The sequence below is a fragment of the Malania oleifera genome, chromosome 2, assembly GCF_029873635.1.
Source record: "Malania oleifera isolate guangnan ecotype guangnan chromosome 2, ASM2987363v1, whole genome shotgun sequence".
Taxonomy (NCBI): domain Eukaryota; kingdom Viridiplantae; phylum Streptophyta; class Magnoliopsida; order Santalales; family Ximeniaceae; genus Malania; species Malania oleifera.
In genome coordinates this window covers 70,085,212-70,102,320 of record NC_080418.1, presented here as the reverse complement: position 1 = coordinate 70,102,320, position 17,109 = coordinate 70,085,212, and the positions used below count along the sequence as shown (strand labels likewise).

The 17,109-nt window shown below is 38.7% G+C and overlaps 1 protein-coding gene across 9 annotated transcripts in view; it reads left to right on the top strand.

The window, feature by feature from the left end:
* The window catches only part of LOC131149389 (uncharacterized), a 76,333-nt gene that overhangs the window by 42,928 nt on the left and 16,296 nt on the right, over positions 1 to 17,109 (top strand). Inside the window, exon 9 of one of the 9 annotated variants that reach the window (XM_058099806.1) lies at positions 15,406 to 15,474. The exons of the other annotated variants lie outside the window; for them this stretch is intronic. Coding sequence (XP_057955789.1) covers positions 15,406 to 15,411 — 6 coding nt within the window. The 3' untranslated portion in view covers positions 15,412 to 15,474. Of the gene's footprint in view, positions 1 to 15,405; positions 15,475 to 17,109 lie in introns of those variants that run through there. 9 annotated transcript variants of the gene reach the window in all.

Sequence of the window (17,109 nt, the reverse complement as noted above, 5' to 3'; positions counted from 1 at the left end):
CCATCGGCTGGTCCAAGCCAATGAGGAGGCTTGCTCAGCTTTGCCGAGCCGATTAGCTACGTTCTTGGCTTTGCTGAGCCGAACTCAATGGGGCATCTGTGCTAAATAGCTCTTTGTGAGGCATTTGTGCCGAGCAGCTATTCGTGAAGCATTTTGTGCCGAGCAGGTATCCATGAGGCAGTTGTGCCAAAAGCCGCTTTTCGTGAGGCATTTTGTGCAAAGTAGCTCTTCGTGGGGCGTTTGTGCTGAGGAACTCTTCGTGGGGCATTTGTGCCGAGAAACTCTTTTTTGTCTTCAGGCCTCATGAGCGAGCTCATCGGTTGGGCCGTTCTCTATTGCCTAATGAATCGTACTCATCTTTTGGGCTACCTTTAGGCCTTATGAGCGTTGCTCATAAGTTGGGCCAGTCTTCTTTGCCTAATGAGTCATGCTCATCTTTTGGGCATTTTCAGGTCTCATGAGCATTGCTCATCAATTGGGCTGGTCTTCTTTGTCTAATGAGCCGTGCTCATATTTTGGGCATCTTCAGGCCTCATGAGCGTTGCTCATCGGTTGGGCTGGTCTTTGCTGCCTATGAGACGTGCTCATCTTTTGGGCATCTTCAGGCCTCATGAGCGTTGTTCATCAGTTGGGCCGGTCTTTGTTGCCTAATGAGTCGTGCTCATATTTTGGGTATCTTCAGGCCTTATGAGCGTTGCTCATCATTTGGGTTGGTCTTCACTGCCTAATGAGTCGTGCTCATATTTTGGGCATTTTCAGGCCTCATGAGCATTGCTCATCTTTTGGGCTATCTTCAGGCCTCAATTAAGCTGATTTTTCTTTGCCTAATTAGTTGTGCTCATTTTTTGGGCTATTTACCTGTTATAGAGAACTTTACTGTGATTTTCAAATGATAGGATAAGTTGCTCCCATTATTCATTATTTAATCAACATACAAAATTAGGTTCTTACTAAAAGAATCCAGTTTGAAGGAGAAAAGTCCATACCTTGAGAATCAGGCAAGGATGACTGCCTCAACACTTCATTAAATCCATGCATCTCTCCTCCCGTAGGGCCTTGAAATGTGTGGCAACATTGTCTTCTCCAACAGAAATACCAGCCTCATGTTTTGAAGATGTTAAAGTGTGATAATCATATTGGATTTGAAATAGACTTACTACAAACCATGCACGACTTGCCTTGTCAAATAAGATTGGATTTGGTAGGAGGCTTGACAAGCATTCTTGCATCAGAAGAATGGTTTTGTTCTCACAAACTAACTTAATCAAAGGAACCTCTCTAGGAGGGACACTCCCCATGGGCTGATTCCACACTCACTGAATTTTGATTTCGTAGACTATGGGACGCAAATCTTGCAAGTCTGTGGACCTCACAAAGAATGTATTGCTTTAATCAATACATCTCTTGCGAGCATGGCTTCGATAGTTGAGGTTAATCAAGGGAAAATTGCCTAATCGATCCGTTCAATTCCCGAGACTTCATTACCGCGACCTTTAATGTCGTGATCAAGATCCCGTTTTTCCACTCCTACCTAGGGTTTTTCCCTTCCTCGTTCTCTCTGCTGTTCTAGGGTTTTGAAAAAGGCAGCAACAAAAAATTTTCAGTCTGAAAATTGCGAGCTCCTGGAGCTCCCCCGACTGCATCGTCAATGGCGTGATGTTCGTGCTAATTGAGTTCCTGTGTGTGTAGTTAGGTATCTTTGTTTTTGTAGAGAAATTTTATAGAGACTTTGAGGTTTGAGTAGGGATCTTTGTCTTAGCTTCTTTTGGTTCAATGGCGTGGATCGGGCGAGAAGGCGAGATCTCATTTGGTTTTGAGAGCATCACGAAATTGGGCACTTGAGAGATTTGGTTAGGCTCAATCTGAGATGATCTAGCATTGGTGTGATGTTAATGAGTGTTCGACGCAGAATCACAGTTGCAACCTTGCATTTCGCGAAGCTCGACGACTCTCCAATGTTTCTGAAGCAGATACAAATGTTGGAGGTAAAGCGGAACCAATGAAATCGGCTCCTCGTATCTAAGGAGGTTGAGGCTGATGTCGGTGACGAAGACCCCAAATCGGTATGAACAAACGGGTATTTTTTGATTTCAAAATTGAAGATTCAGCGTTTGATGGTGCTGGAGGCTCTTTGCGTCATCCAATGAGGGATAGATGATTCATTTGAGTTCCAGTTCCAGTTTGTTGATGGAGATAAAGTGTAAGTTGGCTTCCGATGGTCTTTTCTCCATCTTAGATTTCCTGGGTACCATGGAATTGTTGAATCTGATTTTGTTTTATATTTTGATGGGTTTTGATGCCGAGATGGTTGTTCAATCCGAGAGGTATTTACAGTTTTGATTTCGTAGGGGTTAAAGCTGTGTGTACGATGGTTGTGTGTGCGCCATGTGTTCGACCATTTGTTGCTTTGAGTTTTGCAGATTTTTCAGTTTCTTTTCTGATTGGATTTCATGTCCGATTGGTTGTTGCACCAATTTTATGGTTGTTCTGTCTTTGTTTCCGATTGAAGGCTATTCCCAGTTGGATTTTTCGGACATGGGGTTGCAGATTTTGAAGTGACTCATGCCGGTAGCAGATTGAAGTTTGAGATCAAGATCTACGAGATGTCTCCTGTTGACGATGGTGATTTTGTTACTGTCTGTTTTGATTATGGTGTGGATTGTTCAGTTGATTGGGCTCCAGGTGCTTGACAGAATGTCACTAAGGAGCTCGGTTTTGCCGTTTGGGTTTTTGCCGATTGCAGTTGCTACAATTGTGCAATTTCAGTGTGCGTTGCAATTTCAACTCAAATTTCGAATTGCAATTTCAAATTCACTGTTGAGAGCATTGTTCAGCGCACATGAATGTGCAAGAGTCATTATTGCCGACCGCATGGTGCATTCGGCCAACCCATTTGAATTTCAAAGCTTGGCTTTATTTATTTGACTGGTAGTGCAGCTGTCATGACCCCACTCTGCATTTGGTGCATAGGTCATTGTTCAATCAATTAAATGACTTGAACATCCTATTAATTATTACTAGCCATCAAGGCGGAGCTCTTCAAGCTTTGAAACTGTGACATCTATTTGTTTTTTTTTTTTTAGAATTATTATTGTATGATGGAGAAAAAATCATACCTTGAGAATAGGCACGTTGGCTACATAAATCTTGCACATAGAAACATCAATTACAGTCAGATTCACATTAGATCTAGAATTTCCCAATATTGCAAGTTGGGTCCCGGTTATTCGTTTGTCAATTTTCTTACTTGGCTTCTTCAATGCGAGCAAAGCGCCATTGATGTGCTTGAACGTGATATACCCATACCCTTTACTTTTCCCGGTGACCTTGCTAAGGATCGTGACGGATTTTTCGAAGTCACAGTAGGTGGAGAAGAGATTGCGGAGGTTCTTGATGGTAGTGTCCCATCCAAGGCCACGAATGAAGAGCTTGCGCTGGGTAGGGTCCCAATTGGTGATGGATCGGACGACGTTGAGTATGTCTAGGTGTCGGACGGCGGCATTTTGGATGATCTCAATCGAGCCAATGACCTTCAATTATTTGATGTAGTCATGATCAAGGATTGAAAGAGAAAACCTCTCAACAAGTTCCTATAGACGGCGCCAACTGTTGCAGCAAAAAATCGAACGACCTCACGATACCTGATCAACCAAAAATCGAACGACCTTCACGATCCTTGATCACGACCACCTGAAAAGAGATCAATAAGCAAGGCTTGGAGGACCCGGGGTGTACTCCGGGGGATCTCTCCGATGCCTAAGTAAGGGATTGACTTGAGAGGTTTTATGCAACAGTAAATTTGGGTTAGAATGAGCTACCTTTGCTTCTCCTTTGAATCCATATTTATAGTGATGGAGTTTGACTCTGAGGAGATTCGTCCTTATGGTGCTTGGCGTGAATCACTTCGGCCATTATAGGGCGGGTGTCAATTGCTCTCGTCGGGCGGTTGTTGTGGGCGTCAATTGCTCATAAGGCCTGAAGATGCCCAAAAGATGAACACGTCTCATTAGGCAGCAAAGACCGGCCCCAACTGATGAGCAACGCTCATGAGGCCTGAAGATGCCCAAAATATGAGCACGACTCATTAGGCAAAGAAGACCGGCCCAACTGATGAGCAATGCTCATGAGGCCTAAAAATGCCCAAAAGATGAATACGACTCATTAGGCAATAGAGAATGACCCAACCGATGAGCAATGCTTATGAGGCCTGAAGACAAAAAAAGCTGCTCGGTACAAATGCCCCACGAAGAGCTGCTCGGCACAAATGCCCCAGGAAGAGCTGCTCAGCACAAAATGCCTCACGAGAAGTGGCTTGGCACAATTGCCTCATGTATACCTGCTCGGCACAAAGTGCTTCACAAATAGCTGCTCGTCGCAAATGCCTCACGAAGAGCTGTTCGGCACAGATGCCCCATCGAGTTCGGCTCGGCAAAGCTAGGAACGCAGCTAATCGGCTCGGCAAAGCCGAGCAAGCCTCCTCGTCAGCTCGGACCAGCAGACGGCCCTCGTTCAGCTCGGCGAAGCCAGAAGCATCACAAGATCAGCTCAGTTAAGCCGAGCAAGCCTCCACATCGGCTTGGACCAGCCGACGCCCCTCGAGTTCGGCTCGGCAAAGCTAGAAGCATCCCAAGATTAGCTCGGTTAAGCCGAGCAAGCCTCCACATCGGCTTGGACCAGCCGACACCCCCTTGAGTTTGGCTCGGCAAAGCCAGAAGCGCAGCAGGATTGGCTCGGGTAAGCTGAGCACACCCCAAACCCGGCTCGGCAAGCCGTAGATAAAGAAGCAACTGAACATGGTGTAAAAAAAACAAATATCTCGGGTCGAGCAAGAAATCTCCTATTAAAAAAAAGCCACACAACATTATTTTGGATCAGGACCCGGATCAAACACAATAGCCCAACAGGAACAATTTCGAACTTTATGAGACCAGCTCCAAAAATTTGAAACTAGGGGGGGGGGGGAACTGATATATACCCAAAATATATCACCTACCATAAGTCAAGAGAGAACCCAACATTAATGTGGGTCGTTACAACCCAAGTCAACCGCCCGACGAGAGCAATTGACGCCCACCCTATAATGGCCGGAGTGATCCACGCCAGACACCATAATGACGAATCTCCTCAGGGTCAAACTCCATCACTATAAATAGGGATTCAGAGGAGAGGCAAAGGTATCTCATTCTAAGCCAAATTTACTATTGCATAAAACTTCTCAAGTCAATCCCTTAGGCATCAGAGAGATCCCCCAGAGTACACCCCGGGTCCTGCAAGCCTTGCTTATTTATCTCTTTTCAGGTGGTCATGATCAGGGATTGTGAAGGACGTTCGATATTTGGCTGCAACAATTATGATATTTATAACAGTAAACTACTGTAAAATAAACAACAGAAATTATAAAAATAAAAGTATTATTATGATATATAATGTAATATTAAATTATTTAATGATTATCTGTACATTTTATGCTATTATATTCATAATATGATATATTAATGTACTTTACCTTGTAATACATTATTATCATGCACTAGTAAGATATTTACAATAATAAATTGTTATAAAATATAGAGCAATATTATATTATGTTATAACAATATAATATGATAATGTTAAAATATGAAAACATAATTGATGACAATGTTATTTAATATCTTTTTGATAAGTTGATATCTTATGATACTGTTAATATATATACATATATGTGTGTGTGTGTGTGTGTGTGTGTGTGTGTTTGATAGAAAAAGAAGAACATTTCATTAATAGGAGAAGAATTTACAAAAGGAGAATAAATGAATAAGACGTCTCCCAAAAAAGTTGTGGAACAACCAGAAGAAATAACTTAAAAAACAAGGAAAGAAAAGGAAAAATCAAGTCAAAAGATTCCTCCAATGTTGCTAAACTTCTAGAAAGCCAACTCCCTTAAAAAACCCAAACCCAATGCACCACAAAGAGGCCAAGTAGTGAATTTTTTCCCAAACTGGCTGCGAACACGAACACAATTTTTTCCCGAAAGGTCCATGCATTATGCTCCAACAATAACCCCCACAACACTGCAAAAGTACCACATTTCCATAACACAGCCCTATCCGTCCTCCTTCCAAAGCCATCAAATGAAGTAGCCAACAGTTCCTCTACCAATACATGAAAAACCCAATTTTCTCCTAAACACTAAATAACTTATTCCAAATCCTCCAAGCGAAATCACAGCCCAAAAAAGATGAGATGCTGCCTTAGAATTCTTATAGCAAAGCACACCAACATTTGGAGATAGAGCCTTGAAAGGTCTCCTTATTTGCAACAAGTTATTGGTATTGATTTTATTAAGCACAAGTAACAAAAAAAAAGCTTAATTTTTGGGGTATTTTGATCTTCCAAATAAATGAATATTGAGGGAAAAAAGAATTGGAACGGGTCTAGAACTTGAAGAATGGTTTGCAAGAATATACCCTCAATGATCCAAAGATCAAGACCGAACACCCTAGCTGAATAAAGATGACAATTATTCAATAAACACAACAAGGAAGATAACTCCACCAGCTCTCCATCGTAAAGGGATCTCTTGAAATGAAAGGTCCAAGAGACCAAAGGCTAACTGAATCAACCGTAAAGAAGGAAATAACACTATGCTGCCCTGAGCTCAATCGGAAGAGACAAGGTGAAGATGTGGATAAGATATCATTCCCCAGCCACAGGTCTTTCCAAAAACAAATCTGAGAATCCTTCACCGCTTCAAATTTAGTGTGAGGAGTGAATAAGGGATAAAATCTGCAATGAACATCATAAACTAACACTAGTATCCCAGCCATTCTCACTTAGCCCAAACTTCTAATAAATCTATGCCAAAGGGAAGAATCTTCTAGGGAAAAATGCCATAACCATTTAGCTAAGAGAGCGGTGTTTTTGGAAACCAACTTCCAAATGCCATAACCATTTAGCTAAGAAAGTAGTGTTTTTGGAAACCAACTTTCCAAGACCCATCCCTCCCTCCATTTTGGACCTGCAAACCTCCTCTCAACTTATTAAATGATCCTTATGACCCCTGACTCCAGACCACAAGAAGTATCTCATAATTCTCTCAACCTTACTAGAAATCCCCAATGGAATCATAATAATAGCACAACATCATGATATTTAAATAAATATCTATATATTTTATGAAAACATGATCACATATATGTTAGCACTGGAGGAGTCCATGAGTGGGCTTGATACACATAAGTGAGCACTAACTTGACCCAAAAGCTTAAGCTTATTAGGTCTTGGGCCCAACCAATGTATATAAGCACCCATCATCTACTCAATTTTTCCATTGTGGGACAAACTCACAAGTGGAATTCTCAACAATCTCCCCTTCAATTGTGAGTCTCAACTGTTCCCCCTAAACAAAAATCGTCTCCCTCATAGGAGCAAGCCCAATTCTCCAATAGTTGCTGAAGTGGGCCTTTCCATCGCGTCTTATGTGCCTTGAATTGCATTCCACGTGCCCTCGAACCAATCCTACCTCCCATGCCGTGACCATATTCGGATCCATCTTCTAGGCTTAGATGATCCTTATTGCCCTCAGTCACACACTTGGTCCTCCAATTGTTAGCATGTTAGGAGAACTAACTTCATGCCTTGAATTTTACGATGTCGCTTGCCCAGAGTTACAAACCATCGGCTCTGATACCACTTGTTAGCATCGGAGGAGTCCATGGGTGGGGTTGATACACATGAGTGAGCACTAACTTGCCCCAAAAGCTTAAGTCTATTGGGTCTTGGGCCCAACCATGTATATAAGCACCCATCATCCACTCAAGTTTTCCAATGTGGGACAAATTCACAAGTGGAATTTTCACCGATATATACACAGATTTAGGGTTATTATGGTAATCATATTGAAATTTATGTTGGGATTGCCCTGTTGAACAAAACACACAAAGGGCATCTTGATTATATTCTGCAGTATCCTATACTGCGAAGCAAACTAAAACATCCCTATGACATCTCTATTCCTAGAAACTGATTGCAAAGCAATCATGAATTAAACTCTGGTATGCAAACATAAGTCTAGGATAAAATGGGTGGAGGGGACTGTAACTCAAAATTGTTCCATAATGTGGGTAAGAGGAGGAGGAAAAGCCTTATTAAGGAGTTGGAGTTAGACCTCGAAAGTGTAGTGTGAGATCTAAGAAAATATGGGAGGAAAATTTTCATTTTTTAGGAAGTTGTACTCTAAGAGTTGTTAATAGAGGTTGATGTTGGAACGTACTCCATTTGGTGGGGACCTGGCTGTCTAGTTAGAGATACTGTTCAACATTGAGGAGGTTAGGGGGCTTTGGGGGGCATAGAAAAGTGCAACCCTAATTTCATTGCTATTTTTTCAGGATACTAAGATGTTTAAGGAGGATGTTATGGAGTTTTCTTTCATGAATTTCATCTGAATGGTGTGGTATAGAAAGGTGGAAACTCAACTTTTGTTGCTTGCTTTTACAATAGCTTTCTTTCCAGGATAGTTGGAAGATGCTTAAGGAGGATGTTGTGGGGTTTTCTTTCTTGAGTTTCATTGGATAGGTGGTACAGAAAGGTGCAAACTCAACTTTTATTGCTTGGTTTCAAAATAAATTTCTTTGAGGATAGTTGGAAGATGTTTAAGGAGGATGTATGGAGTTTTCTTTCATGAGTTTCATCAGAATGGGGTGGTGCAGAAAAGTGCAAACTCAACTTTTATTGCTCTTGTTTCTAAGGAGTGTTGGGTGTGTGATTTTGACCTATTAGTTTGGTTACTAATCTTTACAAATCTTGGCTAAGGTTTTGTCTAAGAGGCTGCTGGAGGTTTTTAGGGGGCACATAGCAATCTGCCTTCATTAAGGTTAGACAGGTTTTACCTGCAATTTTGGTTGCCAATGGATGTCAAGGGGAGGGGAGGGAGGGGAGTTCTACTTCAATTGGATTTTGAAAAAGCCTATGACATGGTGACTTGGGGGCTTTTTGGACTTGGTGATGGTGAAGAAGGGATTTAGAGCTGTTTTGAGGAAATGCATTAAATGTTTACCTACTATTGTGAATGTGTAGATTGTGGGGAATGGTCAACCTAGGGAGTGGCTTAAGGCTTCTCTGGGGTTGAGACAAGGGGAACTCCTCTCTCCTTTTTTATTTACATTAATGGTTGATGCGCTTAGTGGATGGATTAGTCGTGTTTGAGGCCTAGCTGTGATTTATGGCCTTAGGGTTGGTATGGAGGTAGTTGTTGTGGCTTGCCTTGTTTTTGGATTATACCATTCTTTTTCTTGAAGATAGTGCTCTGAAACTGTGAAGGATTTTAACCTTCGAATTTTTGAGAAAATTTTAGGATTGAAGATTGACACGTATAAGTGTGGGATGACTGGTATTAATGTGGGAAGGGATTGAGTTAAGTTTTTATATTTTATAATTTTTTTTTTTAAATTTTAAATTTGGGTCTTCCCCTTGGAGACAATGCTGGATCTTCCACTTTTTTGAATTTGGTGGTGGAGAGAGTGGGCAGAAAGTTGGAGGGATGGAAGAGCACTTATTGATCTTATAGGGGTCTCACCTTACTCTCATTAGTGTAACTCTCTCTTAAATTCCGATTTATTTTCTCTTCTTTTTTAAGTTCTTATGATTGTAGAGCTTTCCTACAGAGGCTTATGCTTAAAAAAATAGGTATGTAATGGCCACTATGATGGCTTTCGAGATTGTTACAAGTCGATATCTTGGAGGTCCTTTGATTCACGACCATAATGGCTGTTACGGATTGTTAGTGTCTAAGTGGCTGTGAATGACTAAAATAGGTTTTTGAGTCATTTTTTTGCATTTTCGTGATCTTTCCCTTTATTGAAGCTTAGAAATTCAATTTGAAGTTGGTTTATTTTAGTTAGTAATTATTTTTCATAAAAAAAATTCATTTTTGGGTTTATTTTTCTTGACATTTAATGTGCATTTTTTTAATCACTAGAATTCAAATTAACTTAACTTTTTCTCTCGTTAAATTACATATGTTCATATTGTAATTTTTTCTTTATTTTATTTTATTTGTTTTTCTTACACCCAAGGTCTTAAATTTCGATTTGGACTCAAATTCCGAAGCTCCAAAAGTACGAAAATTTCGATAGAAATTTCAATTTCAATGTCAATTTCAATTTGAAAAAATAACGGAAATCGGTAGTAAAGTATGGAATTCTTTGTGAATCTTTAGAAATGGTTAACAAACATGATAATGTAAGTTTTAGGACTAATATATTACAAGTTAAATTCATCTATGTTGTGTATGAGGTGGAAAAGTTGTAATATGGTATGTGTATAAAACATATTTGTAAGATAATGTACATTAAACATATTCAGCTAATACAAATGAAATTCATAAATCATTGAAATATTATTTATTTTACAAATAATGATATTAGACATGAATGGTTAAATAAATTGTTGTTGTAAGTTTATTTTTTCATATAATTTCAAAAGCACTTGTAATAATCTTTTGTTTTGATAAAAATAAATAAAATAAATCAAGAGAGAAATTTCACTTCACTCCTAAATCTCTCATTTGAATTCTAAGAAAATTTCATTGTATAGTTAAAATTTCAACAAGTTTCGCTTAAGTTTTGAGACTTCAATAAATTTCGAATGATTCGTTGAGATTTCGACTGAAATTATGTCAGACAGAAATTGATTGCCATTTCGATTTTGAGGGTGATGGAAACCGGAAATTTCGACAATTTCGTGGAAATTTAAGACCATGCTTGCATCTAATTTGGTGACAAAAATACATAGAATGTATTTTTGTTTTGTTTAACATATGAACATTCTATACTTTATTTGTTGGATAATAGAAATTCCATCAAATACTAAAAAGGCACAAAAAGATGGCATTCTATTTTTTATATTTATTTATATTTCTATATTTTTACTTCTTTATATTTATGATTTGTTTGTTTAAAAATTAAAGTTATACTCATTAAACTAGCAAAAAGTAGCAAATCCATGCTTCTCTACAGTGGCAACTAATGCAACAAAGATGACAACATGTACCTGTAGTATATGTTATATTTAAATTAATTAAAATTTACTAAAAAATTATTTAAAGCATTAGTATATAGGACGTATTTAGCAAGTTTGCTAATGCAAAAATGAATTCACAGAGAGAGTGTCCGTTAACCTGTAATGTAACCATGGTTTTAAATCGCGGTAGCGGGTAGCGTAACGTAATGGTAACGGGTGTAACGGGAAGCAGGAGTAGCGGATGTTACATAACGGGAAACGGGTGTAATGGCTGTGAATTTTTTTGAAGCACACACAACCTTGTGCATATTAGCGTACTTGCATGTTTTAAGCTTTTAGCCATTCTTAGAAAGGGTTTTAGTGTATTTTGGACCTTTAGTTCGAGTAACTAAGTTATTTAGTAAGGGCAACAAGTTTACATTTGTTTTAAACCATCATTGATAGAAAATTACGTGTGCGCGCGTATTTATCCTTCTCATTGTTCTTATCTGTGATAAATTCTTATGTGTGCTAAATGAATTAATAAAATAAAATACATTATACACTCCATTAATCTATTAGACACATCAGACATACGAATAATATAAATATAAAATAGCTAGAAAAGAAAGAAGGTTGAAGTTGAAAAATAAAGAACATAAATATCACATTACTAATATTATTAAAAAAAAAAATTTCTAACAAGTAAGTATTTTGAAATTGTTAATTAATGCATCTATTGTGAGTATTTAAAGAAATAGTAAATTTTGTATCATTGTCATCCTCATTATAATCTTTTCCCCCTCTTGCCACTTGGTATATTGAGAATGATATATAAAAGAGAGAAAAAATGAGAAGAAAAAGTAACAAATAAAATATTTTTTTGGTGTAACAGTCCTGAAGCGGTTACGTAGCGGCCTTTACGTAACGGTCGCGGTCCGTAACGACCGCTACGGCTGTGATTTTTATTCCCACTGATTTTGCGGTGTGTAACGGTATCGGTAACCCAAAAAACCTTTACGTAACGGCGTTACGTAACGGTCTTGGCCTTTATTTAAAACCATGAATGTAACATTTGCAATGGCCACAACCTTTACACCCTGACCATTTCTGTTATGCAGGTTGTTACCATTATGTAAAGCCATGCTTATGATAGAAGATGAATCATTTTATTGGCTTGGATATGGTTAGAAGAACGAGGTCTGAAGTGGTTTGGCCTTGTTAATGTGGTGTCTAAAATCATTTCTTTGGTTGGGAAATGGTTATGGAGGTCCCTTTGAAGGTTGTCTCTTTATGGCACAACGTTCTTAGAAGTATGGTGTGCATTGTGATGTTGGGATGCTACAGAAAGCAGTAATTCTTTTCATGCAAACCTTCGAAAGTCTATCTAATATGTTGGTAGATGATTAAGGGGGATGTTATGGAGTTTTTTCTTCACGAATTTCATCAGAACAAGGTGGTGAAGAAAAATGTGAACTCTACTTTTATTTTTCTTTCTCCTAAGGGGTGTTCTAGGAGGGTGAGAGACTTTTGATCGATTAGTTCAGTCACTAATCTTTACAAAATCTTGGCCAAGGTTTTGTTTATGAAGATATAAGAAATTTTTTATTATGTTTTTTGGGAGGAGGGGACTGCTCTTTATTAAGTACAGACAAATTTTAGATGCAATTTTGGTTGCCAATGGATATCGGGAAAAGGGTAGGGAGGGGAGTTGTACTTAAGTTGGATTTTGAAAAAGCCTATGATATGGTGAATTGGGGCTTTGTGGACCTTGTGATGGCAAAGAAGGGTTCTGGAGTTGTTCGGGAGGAAATGGATTGAAGGTAAACAGCTACTATGAATATGTTGGTCATGGTGAATGGTCAACCTGAAGGGTGGTTTAAAACATCTTAGGGTTGAGAAAAGGGAACCTCTCACTCCTTTATTTATGCTAGATGTGTTGATTGACTTGATTAGTCATGCTTAGGGATGTGGTTATCATGTATATCATTGTTTTTCTCGAAGATACTGCTGTTGAATCCCGAAAGATTTTAACTTTAAAATTTTTGGAAAATTTCACGATTGAAGATCAACATGTTTAGAGTGGGGTGGCTGTATTAATATGAGAGATGAGCTAGAGGTTTTTATCTGTTTTCAGTGGGTTGCACTATTTTAGATTGTCCTTTCTCTTATCTGGCTTCCCCTTGGAGGTAACCCTTATTCTTTAAGTTTTCTACTTTTTCAGATCTAGTGGTGGAGACAATGAATAGAAAGTTGGAAGGATGGAACTGGGCTTATTTATCCTTAGGGGATCACATTACTCTCATTAGGGAAACTCATTATAATATTCTCATTTATTTTATTTGTCAAGTTCCTGTGAATGTGCTACCGTCCTGGAAGAGGCTTATGAGGTTTTTTTGTGGTTGGGTACCGGTGATAAGAAGAGGGAGCATCTTGTTGGGATATGGTTAGAACTTAGAAGATCTAAGTCTGAAGGGGGTTTTGGCTTGGGTAACATGCATCTATAAACATTTCTTTGGTTGGAAAATGGTTATGGAGGGTCACTTGGAGGTTTATGGCCCAAGGTTATTAAAAGTAAGTATGATATGCATTGGAATGATTGGGGCACTAGAAAAATGGTAATGCTTCTCATGTGAGCCCTTGGATTTGTATTTCGTGACCTGCTCAAGTCTTCTATTTTCTTACCTAGCTTAGGAAATGAGAATCTTATTCAATTTTAGGAGGATATTTGGGTGGTTGAGGTTTTGTTGGAGTTGTTTATTCGTCGTCTTTTAGACTATCTGATGTAGGTCAAGAAGAAAGTCTTGGGAAGACCTTGTTGGATAACACTTAAGAATTGGGTCAAGGGATTGTTGTGTTTAGTTATTAGTTCATTATGTGTTTAGTTTAATTAGTATATTATTATGTGTATTTGGGGGCTTGTTTGTAATACTTGTGTATTTTATGGGTATGTGTATAATTTCATGTGTTAGAGGCTTTCTTACAAATAGAGTGTGAAAGCCATGTTGTAAGTAGGTTGCTGAATTTGAATTTGAAGTGAACGCGAGATTTCCCCCTTGGATCTCCTCTCTTCCCTTTCCTACATCTCTTCAAATTCTTCATCTTTCTTCCCATGGCTGCAGATCCTTGATGCTGCCCTTGCATCACTGTCTTTAGTTATTAATGCTTCAATTTATTCCTTTCATTCTTCTTCTTATTCTTTTTGGGAGGGGAGGGAGGGGTTGGCTCTCTTTCTTGGGATTTTCATTTCTTCAGGAACATGAAAGAGGGGTTGTTGAACTTACAATTTTGTTGAGGATTTTGGATTCTTTTCTTCCATCAAGTAAGGAATGATTGGAGTATTTGGGTTGGGAATGCTTTCGATTGTATTGTTACGAAATCTTTCTTCTCTCTTGCTGAAAACCTCTAGTTCTCTCTCTTGGCCTTCGAAATAATTATGTTGGAAGGCTAAAGCTCCTTTTAAAATTTGTTGCTGGTAAGGAGGCCCTATAAGGCTATGAGTCCGTGCATATGCATTATGTGTGTACAGTCAAGTGAAACCACTGAGCATCTATTTCTCCGTTGTTGGGTGGCTAAGCAGCTTTGGGATGATTTTTTCTCAGTTTTTGATGAGGTGATAATATTACAATGAACTGTTGATGCTCTTTTATTGGTGTTGTTTTTGGGTTTTGGTAGGAGTAAGAAAGGGTTGGTTTTGTGGAAATGCGTTGTTTTTGCTCTTTTTTTTTCTTGGATTTTTTGGATCTAAAGGAATGATAGGTTTTTTAGTGACAAAAACAGCTCCTTTCCATTTATTATGGGATAGAGTTGTTTTCCTTGCTTTCTTTTGGCTGCACTCTCTGTGTTTTTTCCATGGAATTTTGTTGTAATGGTTTTCTGGTTGCCTTTAGGAGGATGTTTTATTGCCCGTTCTTTGTAATCCTTTCTTTTCGGAAAAGAAAGGTTGGGAAGTGGGCATTAAGAAGAGAGAGGTGGGTGTTCTTGATGGGATGCTTGTAACTTTTGGATCGATGAGTCACCTGGTAAAGTACCTCTGAGAAACAGAATCACAGGGCATTTTCAGAGAGGAGACGGGGACATGCTTGTGATAAAGCTTAGGATGACAATGGAGGCTGGGACCCTAGCAAGCTTTCTTGTGACTTGTGAGTTACCAACTGATATCCTCTGAGATGTTGTTTCCATCCCTACTCAAAGTTTGGTTAAAAGTAGGATGTTTTAACATGGGGACCTTCTCCGAATGATGTATCTTTTTCCTTGAAAAAGGAAAAAACTTGATAGTAGGGTAGGTGATTGGAGTTGGGAGTGGAATTGAAAGGAATTGCCTGTATCCAGTACTTTATATGGCAATTTACTATATAATGAATTGCCTTGCTATCCCTTTTGAAAGCAAGGGCCTAATCTATTTAGACATGTGGGCTAATGCAGGAATGAATTGGTGACATCTTCGGATTTGGACAAATAAACTCCATCTTGCATGCCACACTGCCTTGCAACCTTCAAATGTGCCTCATCTTGCCTTTCCTTGGGCAGTGAAATTCACTGCTGTTTTCCTAATGGTTGAGCCCAGAAGAAAGAATTTTCCTGACAAAGTTGGATGGGCATGCCTTCCACACTATACTTCAAAATTAATATGGATGGATCATCTTGGAAAACAGGATTAGCTAGTCTAGGAGGCCTTATTCAAGCACAGTCATCTGATGTAGGCTTTGCAAGACAGATTGGTTACACAACTAGTATTGTGATTGAGCTCTAGGCTTTGAGGGATGGCTTGGTGTTAGCACTCAAACCTGTGCAGTTTGAGAAGGGAGTCTTTGGAAACTTTTGAGAACTTTCTTGAGCATGAAAAAACCTTTTATTTGAGCTCCTTTTGTGCATATTGGGTGTAATAGGGAGGCTTTTGGATGTAAGTGTAATAATTTTATCTCCTTTGTACTCTTCCCATTCACTGTGGATTTGTACCTGTCAGGGAACTCATGGATGTATGCTTTATAGCTGAAGTACGTCAATTTGTTTGTTTGTTGTCACTTATTTTCTTTACTTCACTGCTTTGTTGTATTGTAGCCTTTGGACTGATAAGTTTGTGTTCTGTTTGTATTATCTTGGGAGTAATTTGAGCAAAATATTTCTTATCCATGTTAGGTGTAGTGATGTCTGCAAATAGAATATTTGAAATCGAGCAAGTTAATTATGGTTTATAGCAATTCAAGGTGAAAACATTTTTCACTCAGGAAGACTTCTTGGAAGTTTTGGTTTGAAGGACAAAATGCCTAGTGCCATGACTAGAGATGAAAATGATGAATTAAATAAATAAGCTTTGACAAATCATGTCAATTTAGTTGTGCTGTTCAGACAGTCTTATGAGAAGTTCTTCATAAAGATTTTGGCAGCTAGTTTGTGGTTAAAATTGGAGTCTCTTATGTGACAGCCTCTCTCAAGTGAACTCCATCCCAAGAAAGATTTGTTTATGTATGGCTGATGACACATCTTCATTAATTTAAATCCATATTTTTGGATTTGGATAATTTAGATATTAAATTAGAAGAAGAACCTTCTATTGTTATGCTTATTTCCACTTTCTTGTAAGCATGTTTGTGACTTATTTATGGGTGTGATTGCATGTCTGCAGAGGATGTTGAGTCATCTGTGTTTTTGAAGAAATTAGTAGATAGGGCTTGATCAGGACATCAAATTCAGTGTCAAGCTGGAGGGCTTGTAACTAGAAGTAGGAAAATGTGGGGAGTGTTCAAGTTTGGGCATCAGCAATTCAGTGTCTAGACAATGTGATGCAGGAAATCAGAGAGGAAATGATCGAAAATTAAAGAAAATCAAGAAATGCTAACATAAAATAAATGGGAAAATAAAGAGTTAAGGGAAAATCAAACTGTTGGCCCTAGAGTTGAGTCTAGAGAGGGGGGGGGGGGGGGGGGGGGGGGGGGGGCGGGGTGAATAGATTCTTTTGCGTATTTTCGCTTTTCTCTACAAAATTACAATCTTAGCAAGATACAAATGATTATATCACGATATATAGAATGTAAATCATGCACAAGATATAAATTAAAGAGAAGGTAAGAAAAGCTCAACATTGATATTAACGTGGTTCGGTCCCTTGCCTACGTCTATGCCTTGAGT